At 37.3% G+C, this 24,150-nt stretch overlaps 1 protein-coding gene across 1 annotated transcript; it reads right to left on the bottom strand.

The window, feature by feature from the left end:
* Nucleotides 1-2,281: 2,281 nt before the first annotated feature.
* On the bottom strand, nt 2,282-18,140 carry MEPE (matrix extracellular phosphoglycoprotein). Its single transcript, XM_082726610.1, has 5 exons — nt 18,024-18,140; nt 15,836-15,901; nt 11,165-11,218; nt 10,154-10,246; nt 2,282-4,108 (listed from the first exon to the last, which is right to left on the bottom strand). The coding sequence occupies exons 2-5, from the start codon at nt 15,887-15,889 to the stop codon at nt 2,657-2,659; spliced, it is 1,653 nt and encodes a 550-aa protein (XP_082582736.1). The 5' UTR covers nt 15,890-15,901; nt 18,024-18,140; the 3' UTR covers nt 2,282-2,656.
* Nucleotides 18,141-24,150: the final 6,010 nt, after the last annotated feature.

The following is a 24,150-nucleotide window of genomic DNA, read 5'->3' on the forward strand; positions in this document are numbered from 1 at the left end:
TATTCTGTATTATGTCTATCTATCTATGTGATGTATGACAGTACAGTGACTGTTTAAGAGCAAAAGACTGTTTAAAATCAAATCCTAGCTTACTGGTTGGGACACTTACAGTTCTGTGGCCCAGTTTCCCTCAACTGTAAATTGGGGATAGTAATGGTATCCATATAGTCAGACGGTGTGCAGATAAATGATTGTAACAGAGCACAGCACATTTAGTGATTATTATTTGGGTGTATGTGGAGAATCTGATTTTTTCCATAGCTTATATTGCAATTTTTATTTAGCAAAAAAAAGTACCTTCTATCAACCTAATGTACAGTTTAGATTTTTTTAAGGCATGATGGTGTTGTATTGACACTGCTGTTTTTCATTTGTGTTATATACATTATTCAACTCAATAATCTAGGTGCTGTCCAGAATATACCAGTCATGATTTCTGCTTTTTGGAAACTCGTATCTTAGAGAGACAAGAGAAGTAGTAGGCAGTTTTCTCTACCTTCTACCTTTCTTCTTCTCTTGGTCCTTCTCATTTAGAAGAATATCAGAAACAGAAAGGTATATGAATTAGTAATTCAATTCAGCTATCAAAAAAAAAAAAGAACAGTTGCTTAACACAGAGAAAATTGTTTTATTCACAGAACAAGCATTCTGGGGGCAGGAGGCTGATGGAGCTGGGGAGCTAGTTTAGTGGTATCTCTGATTATTTTGTCTTTTTGTGTTAGAAGACCTACATTTCTTCTGTGTGTCTCTTTTACTCTCACACTTCTACCACACTCACAATACCTCTGACACAATCCAGGTGAGTTTTCCCCTCACACTAAGCACTTTGTGACACCAGCTGTGTGTCCTACAACTTATCTTTGACACTATCTACCTAGAGATAGCCTCAGATCCCACAGGTTAAGACCTCAGTCCCATAAGACTGCCCCCTCCCCAATTCAGATGCCAGTTGTATGTCTAGGTTGTCACCTATGGTTCTGACTTATTGGACATAAATCAGACTTTCCCACAAACCCCTCCTCTGTTTCAGTTAATTGGTTAGAGCAACCCACAGCATTCAAGAAAACAGTTTACTTCCTGTTTACCAGTTTATTGTAAAAGAATAAGATAAATGATAGTGATGGACATCCAGATGGAGGAGAGGTGAAGGGTAAGGTACGTGGGAAGAGGTACAGAGCTTCGACGTCCTGTCCAGATAGGTTACCTCCTGTCCCCTCCATGTGTTTGCCAGCCTGAGAGCTCTGGGGACACCAGACATTTGAGGTGTCTCTAGAGGCTTCATCATATAGGCATAACTATTAACTCCATTGCCAGCCCCTCCTCCCTCTCTGAAGAATGGGGGATTAGGACTGAAAATTTCAAGTTTTTAATCTGGCCTCTTTGGTGACCAGCCCCCATCTAGGAGCCCACCAAGAGCCACCTCACTAGAACAAAAGTCCCACGAAATTCCAAGGGATTTAGGAGCTCAGTGTCAGGAACTAGGGTCAAAGACCAAATATTAGAACAAAAGATGCTCCTAGTGCCTTTATCACTTAGGAAATTATAAGAGTTTTCAGAGTCCTATGCCAAGAACCGGAGCAGAGACCAATCTGTATATTTTCTGTTGTCTCACACCTTTTCTTCATGGTTACAAAATGCTGCTGTGCCCCGGAGCATCATGTTCATGTCAAGCAAAGAACTAGGGTAAAAAAGGAGGAAGCACGGTACTAGCTGTAAAAGCTTCTCTTATCAGGAAGAGCAAAAGTCCTCCAAGAACCTCACTCCCCTCCCTTACCAGGCAGCTTGCGTCTAATTTCCAGAAGAGTGTCAGAAGGCCATTAGTTGGAAAAGCATCTAGATGAAAGATTGGGGAAAAGAAAAAAGCTGGAAGTGATTTGGGATCCGCCAATGAAAACTCTCCACCAAAGTAAGTTTTGGTCTGGTCTTTGCACTCGCACTTCTCCTTCTCATTCTCCTTGTTCCTCCCATTCCCTTCACCCCTGTTTATTCTATTTCCTTCTTTGTCTGGAAAAGCGATAACATAGACCTTTGTTTTAGGAAAGAAAGCTTGCCTTATAAGAAGTTATAAATGTGCAACACAGGAAGGAAGTGTAGAAAGATACGAAGCAGGATATCTCTGGTACAGCACAGGAAGGTCAGATGAAGAAGGAAATGCTGGTTTAAGCACAGTGAGATGAGGGAATGTGGTTAAGCTTTATTCAACAGATTAACTTCGCAACACTGCCTTTGCCAGAAGGAGAACTAATCTCGTTGCCTCTGAAATAAAGCACCACAGACAACAGACGTTTTAATAGATTATTTAATTATAGATTATCATATGAACAATATTATTGCTTTTCATATCTATAGAGCAAACCAACAAAGGCTTTTGTGACATTTACAAACTAGTTTTGATGACATCTATTCAAATGTTACCTATTCCACATATCCTTAATTAATTTTTCTTCTTGAAAAAGAGCATGGTAATTTTGAATAGAATCTCATACTGTGACTTTTACAATAGCAACAAATCTCCCCAGGAGGCCAGGTTTCTTGGCTTACTCAATTCTCTGCTCTGCCCTTTCTCACCTGGTATGCTCTCAGGTGGCTCTCCTTTTCTGTCAGGATACAGATGACTAGATATTTGAACCTTAATCCTGCTGGGAATTTCTAGTAGCTAATCACCATCACTCTCACTGGAACTGCCACTGTCAGATGATTCACTACTGTCATGCTTTCTAGGGGGGCTAAACCTTCTCCTGGAATTGGGTTTTCTGTAACCCCAGGAGCCTTTCCTTTGTGACACGCCCTTATTCCGTGTAGAATTTTGTCTGTGGGGTACATAATGATTTTTTCTGCTGAGGCCATTATGGGAACCTATTTCATTTTTAATTTCATTATCAAGATCATGAGAAGGAGCAAGCTGGCCCCGACTTTTGCCCTTATTGGGAAATCTTTGTTTTTCAATTGAGATTACTTGATTCCTATTAGAATGCTCCATATCTTTTCGGCTACCACCTTTGCCATTTTTTGGAATTTCATTATAATTAGTACTTTCAGCAACATCCCTACTGCCTTCTTTCTTTTTCTCTTGTGAGGGTAGATGAGGATGAGGGTAATGAAACTCTACTTTCCCTTGGTGAGCATTTTGGCTGTTGGCATCTACTCTGTTTCCTTCTTTTCCAGGGAGTTCCTTAAAGTTGGTGCTACCTATGATATCATTGCTGCCTTCCACTAGACTTACATCAGCAGTGCTTGCCTCTTTTCTTGTTTCATCCCTGGTTCCAATGGTACTTCTGCCACTTTCTTCTTTCTCTGGAATCTCATTATAACCTGGCCCTCGTGCATCAGGACTGATGGTATTGGCTTCAGTTGGGCCAAAAAACTCTGTTTGAATATCTGCACCTTTTAAGTCAGGACCAATAGGTTCTCCTTTACCAGAAATGTCCTTAAAAGGTTGACCATCGCCACTGAAAGGAGAGAGATCATTGTCGCCCCTTTCTTGAAGATCTGGGTAACCACTGCCTTCAAAATCACTGGGGACTTTTTTGACTTTCGGGAGCTGTTTTGGATAGTCAATGTTGTGTTGGGTATGGTAGGTGCTTTTGCTTTTAACTGGAATATTCTGGGCTTGGGAATCTCTTTGATAATTCTTTCTATCTTTTGAGGAGACTTTAGCATAGTTCATACTTGCTGGGATTTTGCTTAGAACATTCTTGGGTTTGTTCTCTTTGTTTTCCTCTGCCAAGAGTTCAGTCACAGTCCTTGGCTCCATTATATACTGCAAATTATTTCTGATGAGAGTTGCACCATATTCTTCTTGGTTACGGAATTTGTTCACAACATTGTCTTCATCCTCAGCCCCGTTATTCCCAGTGGATTCAGGATAAATGGACATCTTTAGGTCACTGTGGGCATTTCCTTGGTTTTTAATACTATCATCTTCATTTGTTTTCTGTCTGTTCTCAAAAAGAGTTTCGGTTTTGTTACTTTGGTAATTTTCATTGGCTCCAAGAATGGAAGAGTTTTTCTCTCTTTCCTGGGCAATGTTTTCTTTAGGTGCTGGCTCTTGATTTCTTCTTTTACCAAAATTTTGAAGAGCAATATTGTCTTTATTTTTTTCTTCCTGCTAAAGTGTAATTTTCAACATAAAGTATTATTTTATGTTAAATTTTAAAAAATTAATAATTCCTAAGCAATTTAAAAAGAATTACCCACCAGATATGTAAGAGAAAGACTATTAACTCGATAGAGGTTTGTTGGTAGAGATAATTTAGAAATGATCAGAGCAAGTTTCATGGATAAAGAATGAGCAAGCTTTGAAGAATGGGTAGGATCCAAATATGTGATAGGATAGTAGTGAGGATATTTTAAGAATAAGTGGTATATTCAATGACCGGAAACAGGAAACATTTGAAAGATAATACGAATAAAACTCCATGGTTTGAAAAGAGAAATCCTAAAGAAGCGAAAAATAAGTAAGTTTGGAAATATGGATAAGTGTCTGATCTTGAAGGAGGATCTGAATTTAAGGAGCATATGATTCAAGAGTGGTCCCCCTAAACACAGAGACATATTTGCTAAAATAAAAGAAATTGAAACCATGATTAAAGTCTCAATGACAACATTATTTGTTGTTGAGACAAAGACAAATATTTGGACCTAAAGTGGAAGTTCACTACTAAAATTTTTATGATTACTGCTCTAAACAATAAGATGTTTAAATGAAGATTGATAATATTTTTAGCAAAAAAAAATGCTGTCTCATCTTGCATAAGCCATTGCAAGTGAAATGGAGTTCATATTTTAAAAAATAATTATTCTCTCTGTCTTCCTTTCTCTCTCTGTGTGTGTGTGTGTGTGTGTGCATGTGTTCTTGCCCTGGTCTTCAGAGATATTCATCTGCCTAGAGTGAAATTTCCTTTTTCTTTTCATTTCTTCTCCCCCAATCCTTATTTTTAGAAAACAGACCAATAGATGAATCTAGGTAATACTCAGCTTCTGATATTCAAACAAAGGATTTGCAGCAAGTGTTACAAACCCAGCTATTGTCAGAAAAAGGATTCATTACCTTTCTTTTCTTCCCTGTTTGTCATGTAATAAACTAAATTTGATAGTTTAGATAAATAGTTCTCAAATTTAGCATTTATCAGAACTGTTTGGAAGGTGATAAAACAAAAATTGTTGAAACCAATGGCCAGAGTTTCTGATCCAGTAGATCTGGGGTGAGACTCTAGCATTTGCATTCAATAACATTTCCCAGGTAATGTTGATAGTTGCTGGTTGATAGACTGTATTTGAGAACTACAGTTCTAGATCATAAGGTGAAATATGGAGATCTAGACAAGGAAAGTCCCTGAGTGATAATGGGATGAAAAAAAGAAAGTGAAGAAGGAAAGTGAAGTGTTTATACATGTATCTCCATTTGTCCTTTTTGGGGGGAGCCTATAAAAAGGCTGCTTCATAGGCTGTACTTTACCAACTTGAGGTGCAGCCAAGTTGCAATAAGCTTGGCAGAACGATATGGTCAAAAAGAAAAAGGGGCTGACAGCAACTTTGCCCATGACACTCACAGTATTTCTATGGCATAAGCTAGATATGAAAGTGAGAGTCTGGTCGGGAATTTTCCAGAGGGTATCCTCCACAGTGATACCCTCTGGAATCAGAGGTGGCTCTAAATCAATGAAAGGGAGTCACGTAGAAGGAACATATACACTATGGACAAAGGTGAGTCATACTCAAACACACAGGGGTCTAAATTGTTTACGAGAGCCAAGAGAGACTGAAACACCACTGGGCCCCAACCAAGACTATACTGTGCTGATCCTAAGCTATGGCAGCCAGAGACTTCATTTTATAATACAAGCAGGCAGGATAGCATACAAGTGGTCAAGCAACATTGCCCATGCATGTCTGAGGATTCCACATCTTCCCTTCCACTGTGGTGGAAGCCATGTTTGTACATATGGTATACTGTATGTAGTGGATGATATAAGCCATACCCTATTGCCTCATATATCTGTATGCCATCTTAGAGAAGAGAAAGAGAGTATCTGAGTGTTTTTACCCAAACTAAAGGACTTGCTTAAAGAACTATTATAATGATTTGATAGCCTTAAGTTTAAACAGGCTGAATTTAAATTAATTTCTGTGGACTCCCCCCTTCCTCTCATTACCCTTTGGGTAGGAACTCTTGAGCAACAGAACAATTATAAACAGAATAAATAAGATACTTTCTCTCTACCTCCAAATTGTAAGGTGAGGTAAAATTGACAACACCATGACATAGGCTTTTGAACTGGTGAGTAATATGAAATGGAAATAAGAGGCATTAATTGAGGGACAGGGGCAAGTAGTAAATGTGGCTGGATGCCCCATGTACTAAGCAATACCTGATGACTCATGGAATGGCAGAGGCAGTAGACCTGCAGGACCAAAGACGGGGGTGTAGAGCGGTGGGACAGGGACCTCATATCCAACTGGGGTTCTCACAGACATACAGGGTGCTGGAGCATTCTAGAACCTGAGACTCGAGGGTAAAGAATTTGGTTTTATTTTGCAAAGGGTGAAGAGCTAGTCTAGTGAAGGTTTATGAGCAAGGGATTAACAAAATAAAAATCAACAGCTCAGGAGGAATAGCAGTAAGAAAGAACAGTTAGGAGGATTTGTAGCGTTCAAGGCTGAGATATAATCGCTTGGATTTGGATTATGCCAGAGAAAAACACTGCAAAGGAAAAAAAACCCTTCTACTGGTGTTCAGCCAGAAGGTGGGTTAATAACTAAAATGGACTGGAATATTGATCTGCAAAAATGAAGACAAGAGAGAAAGAGAACAACTCTAATATCGGACAGATTGATGCTGTGAGAATGTAGCACCTGAGCTCAAAAAACAATACCTAGTTAGAGAAAGGGTCAGGTATCCCAGCCTCACAGGGTCACCCAGGGCAAGTCCTTCCCAGTTTCATGACCTATGGTCAGCTGTTCCTTCCTTGAAGACTTTACAGGCAAATTGCTTGTAACGTTTTATGTGAGATCTTTTCATTTATATTCTAATTTTCATTGTATTTTATTTTTCAAGTTTTTTGTAACCTGCACCTAGTAACTGATGCAACAATTAAGGTTATTTCCTCTTTCATATGCAATCTTTTTAATATCTGGAAAAGTTAAGATTTTCTCTAAACTCACTGGATGCTTTCTTTCTCTTCTCCAAGTTAACACTTGTGGTTCTCTTTTATTAGGTCACTATGTTCAGGGCTGTCATCTGACTACAGATTTCCTTTAGCTTGTGGGGTTCCAGATGGCCCCAGACTCCGATGTGGCCTGGGTAGCCTGGGCACACAGCTTCTAGTAGCTTCCTTGCCCTGACCACCTATTTTTACTAATTTTTACGAATTTTTTTTAACTATTTTTACTAATACAGCTTAATTTTGTCCCACTTTTTTTGGCCACCACTTTGGTCTGTTGGCTGCTATTGAACGTATAGACATTTTCTTGAATGTATTAATTAAATATGTGCAAATACATAAATGCTCCCAGATGGAGGAAGAAAGTAGAGACAGGTTGGAGGATTGCACGCACACAGCAAGGGTATAGGGAAGATAAAGGAGATGGAAAGCCCACATTCAGGGAAGTCAGGATAATGGGGAATCATATTTAGTGGAACAGCAGGCAGGAGGAGTCAAATGGTCTTTCTTGATCCATCAGTCAAGGGTTCATTGAAAGTAGGTGTACTATGGAAAGAGCACGGTTACAGGATGCCCAACCCTGCCATTGATGAGCTATGTGATCTTACAAACCTTATTTTACTTCTCTGTGGCTCAGCTTTCTTAATAGGAAAATAAGAAAAATGATAGTTGTCTTTCAGGATTGTTGGGGGAATTAAATGGTTTTATGAAATGTTATAATGTGTGTAAAGTATCTAAAATAATGTCTATGTGTAAGATGAATTCTATATAAATGATGGTAACTATCATTTCATACAGAACCATATACAGCCCTTTATCAAATGGCTGTTTGCTTCCCTACCTATTGTGAGTGATGGGAATGATAGTGGTTTGATTATTGGATGCACAGCTGTTTTCCCAGGCTCTGTCCCTCCTTAACTGTTGTGGTGATAGATGGAGATGGACGAATTCTGGACCCTTCTATCCATGTACTACCTGAATATCACCCTCTGGGAGGGTTCTGTGAGCTTGCGACCCTGAGACTATGCTATCCTAAATGTATTTTGCTTGATCTTCCTTTTAATCTCTTTCTTTGGTCTGAAAATAAGAATACCATTTTACCTGGAGGACTGCTTGTTTTCATACATGTATCTCACTGTTGCAAACGGGGGGGAAAGTGTTGAATCAGCTCATTCTTGAACCTCAAGATTAAAAATACCTTATGAAAATGCCTTCTACCTTTAGGAAACTGCTTACATACAGCATGCTAAAGTTAGAACTTATAATATCTTTAAGTTACAATTTGAAATTATTTATTTGTGGGAATTATGATATTGCCTGATCTTTTATAGTGGCAGAATGTTCTGAAAATAAGTAAGATTTTTCTGTGGGGAAAAATATAATAGAAACAAACTTTATAGTGAATTATTGCTGAATTAAAAGTATTTTGAACATTTGACTTATTTTAAGTCATTGAGTCTTGGAAAGTTTCACGTGGACATTTATATTTTCTTTTGAAATCAAGTTTATTTGCTCATTGTGAATATAGTCTTTTGAGTTAAACAGATGCGTTAACAAATCAGTAGTTTGGGATCATCCCTTTTAATTTTGTTTCTCCCCTTACTCTGCGGTGGGAAAGTTTGTTTTCTTTCTGGTGCTTCAACTGCTTTAAAAACAGTAGCATGTATACTAATGAATTAAGTGCATTTCACTAAGGACTGAATAGAGCTCTTTTATAGATGAAAACATGGAGCAACTTTTAAACTGTGGAATGTGATGGTCAATCTTTTTTGTATTTGTTATTTTAAATGATTTCTGGTTGCATCGCTAACTGCATGGTGGTCCTTATATCAGTTGGCTGGTCTGATTTCCTGTGTTCTTTCTATCTCCATGCCCTAGTTCATATTATTCTTTTTGTCTGGAATGGCCTCTCTCCTCTACTTGTTTGCTCAAATTTCTCTCATCCACTTGTTTGCTTAAATTGTACTCAACCTCCAAGGCCCAGCTCAATTATTTCCATTATGTAGGCTTTCCCTAAACACCAGACTAAGAGCTAATCTTTTTCTACTCTAAGCCCCTAAAATCATATTTTTGGGGGTACTACTCTCACAGCACTTTGCACATTCTGTCTTGAGTTTTATAATGATTTTATAAATGCATTTTTTTTTTCTTTTCTAACTCTAAGTTCCTGGAGAGAAAGAATTAAGTTTTCTCAATCATTTAATCTCACATAGTATCTTGCACAATAGGAAGAGCTCAACATACATTTATTATACCAAAAAGTTTTAACTTACTTAATGTAACAAATTAGCTTAACAGGCAGTTAGTCTTAGAGATGCCATCTAAAGAATAATGAGCAGAACAAAATAACATTCTGAAGAGAAACTACCACTTTCATGGGAAATGAAGCCAGATTTGGAAAAAGTAAATAGTCCTTTTGCTGATGGCATTTTAAGCTGTTTCCAGCTCTTCGGCCAATGAATCTGCAAAAAGGGGCTGAATGAAAAGAATTATTGTCCTATTCCAGGGACAAGGCCCTCATTCTTTCTCTTCCAAGCATTCTGACCCAGAATGGAGTCATCAGTGGAATGAATTTAAGGGACACTAAAACATGTCACTCTTTAGGCTAAAGTGATTTCTCCTGTTAGTCTTCTAATCCTCATCATTAGAACACATGATAGATTATGTTCAGAAACCCTCCTTATAAAAGATCAAATGTTACTTGGAAGCAATAAGCAAAGGTCACGGGCATTAGAGGTCCACCAGCATCACACCTGCTGGGGAAGGTCCCGAAGCGGGGCAGGATTTGGGCTAAGCTGTAGGGTGGCCCATCTGTGTGAGTTCTATAACAAAGTTGTTTAAGAAGCCAGGGACTATAGAAAAAGGGCAAAAGCACCCACCAGACAGAAACCCAGAGTAATTAAAATAAATTTGTCTCCTCTACATTTTCCCCTGGGGTTAGTCCAGATTTTGGCTCATGGTAAGGATCTTCTCTCAGAGATTTAGCTTACCTTTATGTCACTTTGATTTTTCCTCCCAGATGATGTGTAAACATACTTAAAAATATAATACCCGTGTTTCTCATGGTGGCCTTTGTACGTTATCTACAAAAACATAACATTGTATTAAGATGTGTTTATATCTTATTAACTTGTCTGGCTCTCTTTTTGATTGTACAAGATATTCTTTAACTTAAGTGAAGTCAAATTCTGCTTCTGACAAATGGTAGTTCTTCTTATAATCACAGAAGAGCACCTATAAACCTTGTCCCTTTCTTTTCTACATGTCTGTAAGTCTGTTTGCTCTAAGGATGGCTATCAATGGCTCTCTCTCCCAAGGCGTATTAATTTTATTAACAAATTTCAATGGACAGGGAGCATGTGGAGATATTTGCAGGTGGGAGTGGCTGTAAGGAAAGGAGAAATGTGGGTTTTACAGTATTCATGTCTGATGTCAAGTTGGAAAGACACAGCATGATCATTCAGACTCTGCTGTTTGCCATTTTTGCCTTTGTAATTTTCAACTGAGATAAAGAACAGAAGATTATTAGGTCTTAGAACAGAATTTCTTAGGCTGCCAGGAAAAACCATGGTAGGCTGCAATTTGGTGACATGAAAAGCTGAGGATACTTGTTTTACTTTCTACATGCATATGGAAAAGTAACTCCATGCAAACAGAATTCCACATTAAGATTCGTTAACTCCTTTTCCATTGTTTCCTCCCTCGTTTGTTGTTTCGTTCTCGTGTATATGTGTGCGAAAATAGCTTGCTAATAATACACCAGGATTTTTATTCACTTCTTCTGGAGAAAGAAATCACAGTGAAGAGAAACAAATCCCCATTCAGAATGTTTCTCTTTTCTATCAAACATTGTCTGAATTAAGTGCTAAAATTATGTTGTGTAATTTTGCATTTCCATTCTAAGTACACAGGAATATTTTGACAGTTAAAAATTTCCTCTCCTGAGTTTTTTCTTTAAAAGAGTTGAAATAGATTTATCTGAGAAGAATAATTCTGTTTACCCTCTGTTCTTCCACACAGTCTTCCTTAGTTTTCTCAGTTTGTGGCAGAAATGTCTGGAAGGAAACAAGAAATACAACTTCACAAAACATTCATTCTTTCGTCCATTTCTGCCAACAATAAATGTCTCATTTATTTTTCTCTTACTGGGTTGTATTATTCAATGTGGAAAATCATCCCAACCAAAGAAGATGGATACATTACAATAATATTTGTTTTAGTCTTACAAAAGAGGGTGCCAGCATTCGTCCACCAGAGGGAGACAATGACATTAGCATTAGAACCACACTCGCGCACAGAATTGCCAAGTTGGGGAGGGGTGTCACTCCAGATGTGGAAGCTTGGATGTTGCTGATATTAACTGAAAAATAAATTTTCACTGGCATATTGGAAGTTGTTTAGTATCAATGAACCAAAATCAGAGTCCTGTGATGAGAATTATGTTTGCATGAATTGCATGAATTTAGAGTTTGCTATACAAGCAAAGACTTGATGCTGCTGGTGGTCCAGCAAAAGTAAAACCATAGCTCTGTCCATAAGGTGTAGGATCATGTCCAAGGATGAGACTTTGTTGTTGCCAGTCACCTGAGCAGAGATTTCTGTCAGGGAAAGGAAAATGGAGTGGCCTACGGATTGGGACAAATACTCTTCTTGATCTGCAACAGACATGTCCAAAGATCTTGAGAATACCTGGGGGGAGAGGTAGCTATTGAGGTGGAGAAAGGCCAGAAACTAGGAAGGAAAAGATCCAGGCTGCATGTTCTAGGTCTTTGGGCTAAAATTTTGGTGTCACAGGAGAGCACACAGAAGATGACCTGAGAATTTTGGAGCAAGTTTGCTGTAGAAAAACAGACACAACAATTCTTTTGTTCCCAGTATTTTAATTTTTTTAAAAAAGATTTTATTTATTTCTTTGACAGAGAGAAATCACAAGTAGGCAGAGAGGCAGGCGGTGGAGGTGGGGGAAGCATGCTCCCTGCTGAGCAGAGAGCCGATGAGGGGCTCGATCTCAGGACCCTAAGATCATGACCTGAGTCAAAGGCAGAGGCTTAACTCACTGAGCCACCCAGGCGCCCCTGTATTTCAATTTTCTTATTGATTTTTGAAATTCCTAGTGTATCTCAGATTTGGGAAGAGGAACCAGTGAGTGGGACTTCTTTGTGTTTAAATGCACGTGCTAAAGTAGAAACAGGAGTCATGGTGGTATCAGTCATAGAAAAGAGAGAACCCCTCAAGGGAAAGCTGAAAGAAAAAGTTCTTTATCACCTAGAGAGTATTCTTCCTGAATAAACCTTAATGTTCTGGGTTTTTCTGCAGTAAAATATAGGCAATTATCCTTTCAGATATTGTGCTTCTGCTCTCTCAGGAATGACCTCTACAAACTACATTTCTTGAGCAACTTTGCCGTCTGGCTTCAGTCTGGGTTGGCTGATAGAAGGCCTAGCCTGAGATTGGAGGGTAGAAAGATAGAGTGAACAAGTATGTCTTTTCCTGCTCTCTCTGTTTGGGGCTGCTTCTCTAGGACTGGACACATCTCTTTTGTGGTCCTGCCTCTCTGCTGGGTCCCTTCCCCACTCAGGGCACTGAGAACACCACTTCCTTCCTTGTTTCTTCAGCTCAAGGGGTGGCACAGTAGTTTTAATCTTTGGGTTGCCTCACTACCCATGATTTGCTCTTTTTGTTTGTCCTATACTTAATAACTATTCTCCAAATAAAATCCCTCTACTGAACTCCCTGTCATGGGAATTTTATTTTATTGTCCTGACTGGATCCTGACTGATGAAATTGTTTCAGAAATAAATACAAAACTTTAGTAAAAGTGCCCTATTGGCTTGACTCCAAGGCAGACCTGCCTAACAGTCCATTACATCCTAGAAACAAAAATAGTTTGTGAATAACACCTTCTGTTTACATAGCACTTTACAGTTTATAAGCTGTTTTTGTATACCTAATCTCATCTGATTCCCATAATAACCCCTATGAGTTAGGCAGTAAAATAAACAAAATTATCTACACTTAAACATGCAATAGCAGTTAAAGAAGTAAAGGAGATATTTTAACCAAAACCTTTGTCTCAAATTCCCAGGGTTAAAATAATAAATTTTTAAATGGCTTGCTACCTGCCAAAAAATATTAATAATAAGAGGAAATGTTTCTGAATTTTACATTAAGTGCCTTCCAAGTATACATTTTTTTAAAGCTTTTATTTATTTATTTGACAGACAGAGATCCCAAGTAGGCAGAGAGGCAGGCTGAGAGAGAGAGGGGGAAGCAGCCTCCCTGCTGAGCAGAGAGCCCAATTCGGGGCTTGATCCCAGGATCCTGAGATCGTGACCTGAGCCGAAGGCAGAGGCTTTAACTCACTGAGCCACCCAGGGGCCCCTCAAGGTATATTTTATAATTCCATCCATTACTGACTTTTTTCTTATGCTGTTTTTTATTCTCTTATGCATGTAAATTTAGATCACTGTTTCATTTCCCAAAAATATCAAAACAGTGAAAATAATTTTGAATATGAGGTTATAGGAAAAAGAAAACATAAAAATGAGATGACTAGATACTAAGTAAGAAAAAAGCAATTGTTTGGGATATTCAGCATCTTCTCATAGAACACACACACATGAATTAAAAACATACTTGTTAGTATAGAGTACCTTAATGAAGCTGGCAGTAATAAGTCATGAACTTACAACAAAGTAAATTTTGACAGTGTTTGTAGTCTAATTGCATGTTGATGAATATTAATTGAATTGCATGGCCCAATATCCATCTTTTGTTTTCTTCCACTTCCAAATTTTGTCTTTGAAGTAAACCAGAATGTCACTCCCAAAATATGCTTCTTTAACATAAGAATTATTTTGAACTGAAGGCAGTTAAGTCATAAATGCAGAAAAAGTTCCCCCTTTTCTGCCTAAAGGTAGGAAACAAAGTGTCTTGTTACTGGTGGCCAGCTCTTAGCAGTTCAGAGATGACACTGGAGGAATCCACAAATCTTGTGAAACTAATCTTAATCTTTCTCAGTAAGGAATATAAGGACTACCTAGACCGGGTTGGATTACCTTTAGCCCAAATCCCTTTGTCTTATCAATTTTTCACAAATTTGTTGTTTCTTCGTCTAAAAGGTGTAAAAGCTTCCTGCTTTGGTTACCTTTTTGGGTCTTCATTCTCATGACTGCTCCCATGCACATGTAGAAATTTAATAACATTTGTATGCTTTTCTCCTGTTAATCTGTCCTTATCAGCTTAATTTTCTGACAGAGCCATGAACACAAAGAGGATTGAGGAAAACTTTTCTTCTCCTACAGTTTGAATTTAGAATATAATTCCAAAACAGATGTAAGTGACTCAATATATTCTAATTTCTGATACCATAATCTATTAATAAATAATTTAGGTAAACATCACATTTAGTCATTCATAATTCAAAATTTTATGTATGTCCTTGCTGAGCCTTTTTCATCTGAAATATGCATCCCTCCCACCACCCCTCACACCCACTTTTCTGTTCTCCCACGCTTGAGTGTGGCCTGCTGGCTTTTTCTCTTGACCAGTGGTCACTGAATTGATATTGACATAACAGTTACTGGAAAATGGTCAGAAGGTGCCACTTCAGCTGCTCCTTGGAATGTGTTGCTCAAAATAGATTCATCCTCAGCTGGTGGGTTTGAGCTGGGTCAGCAAGACCCGCTCAACCTCTGTCATGCTTAAGCACATGCCCCTGTGGTCGTGGTTGAGCTGAGTTGTGTGAATTGGGCCTGGCAGATGTCTATTTTTAAGCTCTATGGCCCACTGCAGGACTGCCAAAGGATATGCGCTAAGAGGGGCCATACTTTCCTCAACTTCTGCTGTCCTTACTGGATGGCATCATTCATGCTCACCACCGGGTTTCCCAACTGGTCACTCAACTGGCTCAGGACCTATATTTAAGCACTTCCGGCAACAGAATGACTACTTGTTTCCATGCTCTCCAACTGAAATGGTTGTTCTGAAAGGCTAGGATGCTTTTCAGACATTGTCTAATTAGCACTGTGTCTGCACAGCAGAAAATATAGGTAACACTCAGCATTTTCACAAGATAATTTAGTCACATCCTGCTGGGTGAATCAGAGGGAGGAAAAAAAAAAGAAATTGCAACTCAATTTATGTTAAGCTTAGGGGTCCTTCTTCCCATCTTTAGCCTTGCACATGAAGAGAAAATCATTAGCAGGATTTCCGTATTGGTGGGTTACAAGAATAAGAGAAAAGGTCTGGTTTCTTTTTATTGCCAACGTATTTACAAAATCTAGTTGGTCAACTGTAAAACTGTCAAGTCAATTTTTTTTCAGTTTTTAGTAAAATATCGAGAATCTCTTTAGATGTGTTAAAATTTGGGTCTCTGAGCATTTACTCATTAACAATTGATTTGAAACACTGTGACTAGTTTTCCCAAAAATATACTTTTTGGCATTTCTTAAAAGGCAATATGTTGACATTTATAATTCAGCAAATGTTTATTGAGGTCCTCCTTGGTGATAGACATTTGTATCAAGTGCTGGATGCTTTCTTTTTGTTTGGTACTTTATTGCAACTGAACTAGGTAAGGGTTACTAATTAAAAAAAGAAAAAATATTGCTTAGAAAAAATAAAGAGACCAGAAGATAATATGATGCATAAATGAGTTTATAAATGCTTACTGGTGCTGCCCAGGTCACGCTGAAAAGAAGCAGTCCCAAACAGACAATTTGCATCTTTGAGACTCTCTGCAAAAAAGATAATAATATTTTACCCTAAAGCATTGTCAAGTTTGAACTATATTCCTAAGAATAAATAACATCCTTCTCCCAGTAGTTCATTTCCTTGTTTAAAAAAAAACATGTATAATGTATATCCAAGTATAGATACTTTAAGAGCCTTCGTATGTCTAATTATTCTGATGTGAAAGTGAAAATTGGCAATTATTAAAACAATGAGGTCAGTTGATAGAAATGAATTTTATAGATATAATTACTTGTTATATTGTCAGTCCAAACTTTTCCCTTTTGTGTTTAGAGATAATTTAATTTAATTATTTCTATAATTCATAATAATATTAATCTAATGTAACAACTCATAACAGACTCTTTATATGGGTGCCAGCAAAGCAGGTCTCACTGTGAGGAATAAAGTCTTATCTGCTACCAGGATAGTTCCCCAATATATGTCCTTATATTCATTATATTCTGAGCTAGTAACCATCCATGGGATGGAGAGTGAAACAATTTATGTAATCCATATATTAATAGCTAAAATTTATTGAGTACTAAAATACCTCTGTTCTAAAAGTTTTACATATATTCAATTATTGAGCTTCATGACAACCCTATGAGTTCGATGGTATTACTCTTACTTTTTTTTTCTTTTTAATTTTTTTTTATAAACATATAATATATTTTTATCCCCCGAGGTATAGGTATGTGAGTCACCAGGTTTACACACGTCACAGCACTCACCATAGCACATACCCTCCCCAATGTCCATAACCCCCCCACCTCCCCACCCCCCGTTCTCCAACCCCGCTCCCCTCAGTAACCCTCAGTTTGTTTTGTGAGATTAAGAGTCACTTATGGTTTGTCTCCCTCCCAATCCCATCTTGTTTCATTCATTCTTCTCCTATCCCCTTAACCCCCCCTGTTGCATCTCCACTTCCTCATATCAGGGAGATCATATGATAGTTGTCTTTCTCCGATTGACTGATTTCACTAAGCATGATACCCTCTAGTTCCATCCACATCGTCGCAAATGGCAAGATTTCATTTCTTTTGATGGCTGTTTTAGAGTATGAAATAGATAGAAAGTCAAATAACTTGCCCTAGAACTCCCACGTATTAAGAGGCAGAACTGGGATTAATATCCAAGCAATTTAACTACAGAGCCAGTAGTCTTAATGATGACTCTATGCCATCTTGAATAAGTTTTTATTCTTTCGTCTTATTACAGAAAAGTCTACATGTAGTTGATTTAAAGGCAAATAATATTTCATATTGAGCTCAACAAAATTAGGTGTAAACATTAACATTTAGCTATGGATAAATGTATATATTTATACTTTGGTGAATATTCTAAAAGGACCTAGTGAGCTCATTTAAGTCAAGTAGCCATTATAGAAAAAGAATGTCAGTATAACTGTGAATTACTAATCTTGTGGTTTCGAGTAATATTAAGCATTTACCACATAGACATATAGCAACCAATATGAGCATAAAAAAATTTACACCACTTTTTGAGATTATCTGAGGAAAATGCTCTTAATGACAATAATCTAAATACTGTTGCTATCTTGAAATTTTTCAAGGTAAAAATTTTTATTTGAAGAAATAATGTAGCTGTTAAATATATTCTAAAGCTCTAGTCTACTCTCTTCTAAAGAATATAATTTTCAAGATCTTAATTTTAACTGTAATTTAGCCATCCAAGTATTTTAGAGATAAGGACATTACAAATAATTTATCAAATGATTTAGTGTTGCTCAGTAAAAATGTCTGCACAGATGAGGTTTAAAACTATGAGTGTGATCACATTATCCTTATTCTGGTTTGTAAGTGAAGGTAGAGAGTAAAATTAGTAACTTTAAATTATGGTGAATCTTGATAATGCTAAGACTTAATCAAAGAAGAAGTTGCTATCAAGCTATCAGTTTTAGTTGATGATTTCCAGAACTTGGCAACACATTTTATATTTCATAAAACAAAGCACTAAATATTACACAGTTGTGCTGATCAGAGAATACTTTCAATATACATTTATTTTCAAAAGCAATCTCCCTACCAGATGACATATACCTTGAAAATGTAAACTATGTTATAAAGCTATTTGCTATCAAGAATATCAAGAGAGCCAAATTACCTGGTATCTTTTACCTTCAGAATACCTGGCTTCTTCCACAGGATTAGCAGTCTCTGGGAAAATTTTGCTGAAATTTAAAGTTTGTTAGAGTTCCCAATGGCCAATCAGCATAGACTCACTTAGCACTAGCAAACAATTTGTTACCAGTGCCCACAGATAACCATAGGGGGCAAAGTAATTTTAATCTAAAAATGTTTTTGTGGTGAAAAGCTGCTATCAAATGTTCCAGAAAGTAGGATAAACAGAACATATAAATACCTCAGTTTGGTGTATGATGTTGTCAGATAATTCAAATTGATTTCAGAACTATTAATTAGGACTCTCTGAATAACAAGTTTGTAAGTGGAAACATTTTAGCTATCCTTTTGTGTAGAAAGTTTATAATTTCAATTTTTTCTGTATTAAACCCAGCAACACTTAACAAATATGTATTGGGTACCTAATATGTGACAGACACTGAGGAAACAGCAGTGACAAAGCAGACAGAAAAAAAATAATCTGGTGGGGAAACTGACAATAAACAAAATAAGTAAAATATATTGTGTAGATAGTGAAAAAGACAAACTCTAAGAAGAGAAAGTATTGTAAGGAGAGGGATGACAAACACTGTGGGTCAGGACATAGAGACACTGAGTTGAAATACTAGAAGGCCTCACTAAGAAGGTGACTTTTGAGCCATGTAAACACATGGCATCTAGGGGAAGAACATTCTAAATAGAAGGAAGGGAAAGATGAGAGCCCCAGAGACAAGACTGCTGACTTGTTCCAGAAATAGAGAAGAGGGCATTTTGGTTAGAAAGACTGAATGAAGTGAGTAGCAGGAAATGTAGTAGTAAAAAAAGGTCATAGATGGCAGATGACATAGGGCCTATAGATCATTGCAAGGCTCTTGACTTTACCCTGAGTGAGAAGGTTCCCCTGGACGTTTTAGGCAGAGAAGTAACTGTAGAGTAATTGAGGTAGGAAAAGGCAGACATGGGCTAGGAAGCTCTCAAGGTAATCCAGGCAAATGGTGATTAGGAATCAGAGTGATGACAGAAGGGGTTGGGTAACTGGTCAAGTTCTGGATATATTTTGAAAGTAAAGCCAGTAGGATTCGTTGACATACCAGATGTGGAGTATGAGAGAAAATCAAGAATTAAGGGTGACTCCAAAGTCTTTTCCTCTGAGCAACTAGAAGAAAGAATTTGTCTTTTATTGATATGGAGGAAACTGTAGAAGAAGTGGTTTGGGGAGAAACATTGAGAGTTTTGGTTTGGATATGAATATTACAGAATGGTCAATTTAGGACATTGACTTTCTCAGTGAAACAGGTAGTACACCCATATTAGAATAAGCCTTTCTGGGGCAATTGCCTGCTCTCTCCTCTTTTGCCCATTCTGTGTGCCAAAATAATGATTGCAATAGTTTGGGTTAAAAATACTACAATACCTGAAGGGATAATTTACATTAGAACTAAATATGAAGCATTAATGTACAATAATGTAAGAATTATTTAATCCATACCAAATGATAAGAATTGGTTAAACACAATTTTAACAAACTATAAATAATAAATAATGAGATTTAAATGTAAACTTCCCATTTCTCCCAACTTCTGAAACAGACAAAAGCCAAAATAGAGAGGAGAAGGGAGTCGGGGGTAATTGGAAGGGGAGGTGAACCATGAGAGACTATGGACTCTGAAAAACAATCTGAGGGTCTTGAAGGGGTGGGAGGTGGGAAGTCGGGGTACCAGGTGGTGGGTATTATAGAGGGCATAGATTGCATGGAGCACTGGGTGTGGTACAAAAACAATGAATACTGTTATGCTGAAAATAAATTTAAAAAATTTTTTTAAAAAGCCAAAATAAAACAAAAAAACAACCCTTGGACAGCTTTAGCTGAGAGAATGGTATCTTTTCTAGTTCCGGCTGAATCCCTATTTTTGCTCTGTCAAAATTCTGCAGATCCTTTTTGAGTTCTGGAGCTGGTTTTTAAAACACTTGCCAGGACTAGAGTTTGAGCTATTGGACTGGAGCTATTGTTGATTCACCATTCAACCATGGATATTAGAATATTTGAGGGTTGTCATTAATGACAGAGACATTTAGATCCAGTAGATTTGGAGTCAAACAGACCTGAGTTCAAAAACTGACTCTAGAGGCGCCTGGGTGGCTCAGTGGGTTAAGCCTCGGCCTTTGGCTCAGGTCATGATCTCAGGGTCCTGGGATTGGGCTCTCTGCTCAGCAGGGTGCCTGCTTTCCCCTCTCTCTGCCTACTTGTGATCTGTCGAATAAATAAAATAAAATAAAATAAAATAAAATAAAAGAACTGACTCTACCACCTGTTTGTTATGCTCAGTTGCCTAAGCATCTAAATGGGATCTTTCTGAACTTCCATTTCTTCATCTGAAAATGAGGAGCATAGTCACAAGCTAAACTTTCATTGAATGATAACTTTGCTGTGAGCATTGTCCTTAAAAACATTTTCACCACATAAGGAATTGGCTGTAAGGCAATTTTGTCATAAAAGATAAAAATAATTACTGTTTGACAGTTTGGCTTAAACATTTGGTTTGATTTCTCCATTGACGACAGTACTCTCATTTTTATATGATTTAAACCTTACCCTCATAATTGTCTATACAATGGTGAAGAGTTTTGAACCTACATTTCCCACAGAACTTAATAGACATTTACCACCAGACATGTGCCAATATGCCAAAAACAAATAACAGTGTAGAAGGCTTTCACAAGGGGACACAAAGTTTAGTTATAATATGCATCCTAGTATTTGGAAACTGATATTCTCTGTTTTATTTTAAGATTTATTTATTTATTTATTTATTTGAAAGTGAGAGAGTAGGAGTGCATGTGCATAGGCAAGCACAGCAGGGAGGAGTGGAAGGAGAGGGAGAGAGAGAATCTCAACCAGACTCCCCCTGAGAATGGAGCTGGTGAGGGGGAGTGTTCCTTCTCACACCCTGAGATCATGACCTGAGCCAAAATCAAGACTCAGATGTTTAATATGATACGGAACAGCTGCACTGAAGTGTTGGTTTTCAAATCACTAGTTTCTGATGTGAAAACAAATCTGAGTATCTTCTGAAAAAAATTTTTTAATGAATATCATCTTCTCATTTAGAAAAGTAAAAGTTTAAAAAAATAAAATCTTTAAGGGAACACAATTATTAGTATTGTGATGACAGTAATGATTTACTTAAATCAATCTTTTTTTTTACAGTTGATTGGATGCTTGTTGACGGTTCCATGTTTAGTATTACAAACATGTATCTATCCGTTTTGTTACAGCAGTACCTCATAATAAACCACTCCAAACTCAAACAAAGAAAAAAAGAAAAAGAAAAAGGACTAGGATGCTTAACTGAGCCATCCAGGCCCCCTTATACTTCTCTTAATGGAGGAAAAAATTTTAGTGAAAAAAGAAAAGATGTGATGACAATGAGATGAATCTTCAGGCCAAAAAAAAAAAAAAAAAAAAAATAGAATTCTATGAATGGAAGACATTTTGATAACACGGGCCTAGATATAATCTATAGAATAAAATCAGTTATTTGTGCAATATTAGCCCAAATCTGCACTATACATTTTGAATGTACTCAATATTTAATATTTTGGAGCAAAGTGTTTTTAATGTTGTTATTCATTTTTCATGTTTCATTATGCCCCCTCTAATGAATGCCCCTTTTATTTTTCGTGATTGTATCTTTTACGGCAAAGTTGCTTTACGGTCAGTTAGGTATGCGAGGAAAATGCTTGCGGTGGACATGCTAGCCGCGGAGATGTTCCGGGTGAAGCTGCCTAGAACCTGTGAGGTATTTCTCCTATATGTCACTGACGGGAAAATGTTTACTTCTATCTAGATGTATCGTGTTTAATAAGAGAAAATTCTTTGAATTTTAAGAGAAAAAGATTGCTTAGCTACTAGTCCTAGCAAGGAGTTAGCTGGCAGTAGCTAAATATATATGCTCCCAAAGTTAAAATGAATTCAGAGCTTCAGGGGGAAGGAAAAAAAAAAAATCAACTTGGGCCTTAAATTTAGAACCTACAATTGACAAAAGAAAAAAAAAAAAAAGAGCCTATTCCGGTTTTAAGGTTGCAGAGAAGAAACTGCAGCGGCGGGGGGTGGGGGTGGGGGACAACCAAGAGCGATCATTTGCTAAAGTTTTCTGAGGTGGAGTTGTTACTTCTACCCTCTTGACTTGCCCCGAGTTAAGCTTAAACTACAAAAATTCAGCGTAAGTTTTCTAGATGTTTTTGTGTCATGAACAGTTTTGCTATAACATTTGCTAGGAATAAATAACCAGAGATAAAGAGCAGTGTTCTATTAAAAAAAAAAATTATTCTCACACCATCCCTATTTAACTGGAAAACAACACAAAACTAGGAAGCAGTAGAGAAGGCAAGAAATGGACGCTTGGATTTTCTTCTGGTGTTTGGCTGACGTTGAATGGACGACACCTCCACAGATTATATACCTAGCCTGGCTTTCCTGGGTCACACTGACCCAGAGTCGCTCCTCGAAGAGATTTTAAGATGAAAGGAGCCCATGTCAATGTTGCATTTTGTGGTGGCTTTTTCATTTCTTACCCTTCACTTGAGTGAGTGCAGTCATATAAAATGTTAGTTAACTGGGAACCTACACTATCAGTTCCAGCTATTGGACCCTCATCTGGGAGTAAGGTTTTAGTTGTTTTGTCTTGTGTTCCCATCTATTTCTGGAATGTTCCACCCATCTTCCCTGTACTTGTGCTCTAAGCCCAATTGCTTTGATAGATATTTTTAAAAAAATATTACAGGAAATGATTTTATCTTCTGGTATCTTGATCCCCAACTTATTTTTTTTCCCTAACTTATTTTTAACACTATTCTGCAACACATTTCTCTGTATCATCTTAGGCAATTAGAGGTAAACATATTATTACACACAGAGAGAGGGAGAGGGAGAAATTATATAGCATATAAATATATATATAGTAATTCCTTTTTTCTAATTTACTTACACAGCACATGTACATTTCCTCTCCAGACTCAGTGGGGTATCAGTACAGTGTTGTGATTAGAAAATAGGGGCGGTGTTGAGTTATTTCCTTTTTACCTATAAATGTCTATAAGAAGACATTTTAAAGATTTGTCAAGGCGTTAGGCTTTTCATAGAAGTATTTATTCCCCCTTAATCTTCAGAATGGAGTCCAGAATGGGTTTGCTGGGAGTCTTATCCTGTGTTTAGAGAAGAAAAGGTTTTTGTTTTAAATATGTTAATTCATGTGTATATCAATATTCATCCTAAATTACAGAAAAATGTCACTTTTTCTAAAATATCACTTGCAACCAATTTTCTCATCTACCCTAAAATTATTTTTATTTTTAGTTTTTATTTTTTTTCCTTTCAGTATTTGAGAATTTCAACAGAAGTACATAAAAATTTCAGCCAGATAGGGAAACATGGAGGGTCACAGAGCAGCATGAAGCTAGCTGTGTTCATTTCTCTAGGCTATTTGTTTACTCATTCAGCTATTAGTAGCAAAGAGAAGACATGTCAATATAATTTACTTTTATTTTTATATTAGAAAGATGTCTTATTACACCTTAAAATGTAACTCAGAGGATGTAGTTAAAATATAATTATAATGATACCAGTCTTTTCCTTCAGGACATGGTGACATTGCTGGAAGTGGCTGTAAAACTTTGTTGTTACCTCAAGGAGGGGAAATGTCTTTCATTCTCAAAATAGTGTTTTTCAGAGGTTGCCGTTTTGTTTTTCAGGACTGAGAATCTTGTCCTTAGGAGACAGAATATGACAACATTTACCAGCTAGTTATTCATTGCATTGGGCACAAACTAATATTTTCTTACCAAATTGGAGCATATGCCCTCTTCTCAGTTTTTAGTTTTCAGTGTTAGTATTTCATTTTAGCTCTTCTCTCATGACTTTCTTACTTCTCATGAACCCAGATTTTCTCTATGCTTGTCAGCTCCTGTTCCAGTTATTTATTGGTTATCTATTGGTCTTTAACATACCAATATAGGGATGCCTGTGTGGCTCAGTCAGTTTAGCAACTACCTTTGGCTCAGGTCATAACCTCAGAGTCCTGGGATTCAGCCCCATGTCGGGCTTTCTGCCC

The sequence above is a fragment of the Mustela nivalis genome (genome assembly GCF_964662115.1).
Source record: "Mustela nivalis genome assembly, chromosome: 4".
In the NCBI taxonomy this organism is placed as follows: Eukaryota; Metazoa; Chordata; class Mammalia; order Carnivora; family Mustelidae; genus Mustela; species Mustela nivalis.

Excerpts from the sequence above, each read along its gene's own strand:
- MEPE (XM_082726610.1), bottom strand. The coding sequence starts at position 15,889 with ATGCAAATTGTCTGTTTGGGACTGCTTCTTTTCAGCGTGACCTGGGCA. Across the intron at positions 10,247-11,164 it reads ACTGTGTGGAAGAACAGAGG|ATAACGTACAAAGGCCACCA; the intron begins GTAAACAGAATT and ends ATGTTTTTGTAG. Across the intron at positions 4,109-10,153 it reads AAAATCAAAGTGACATAAAG|CAGGAAGAAAAAAATAAAGA; the intron begins GTAAGCTAAATC and ends ATTACACTTTAG.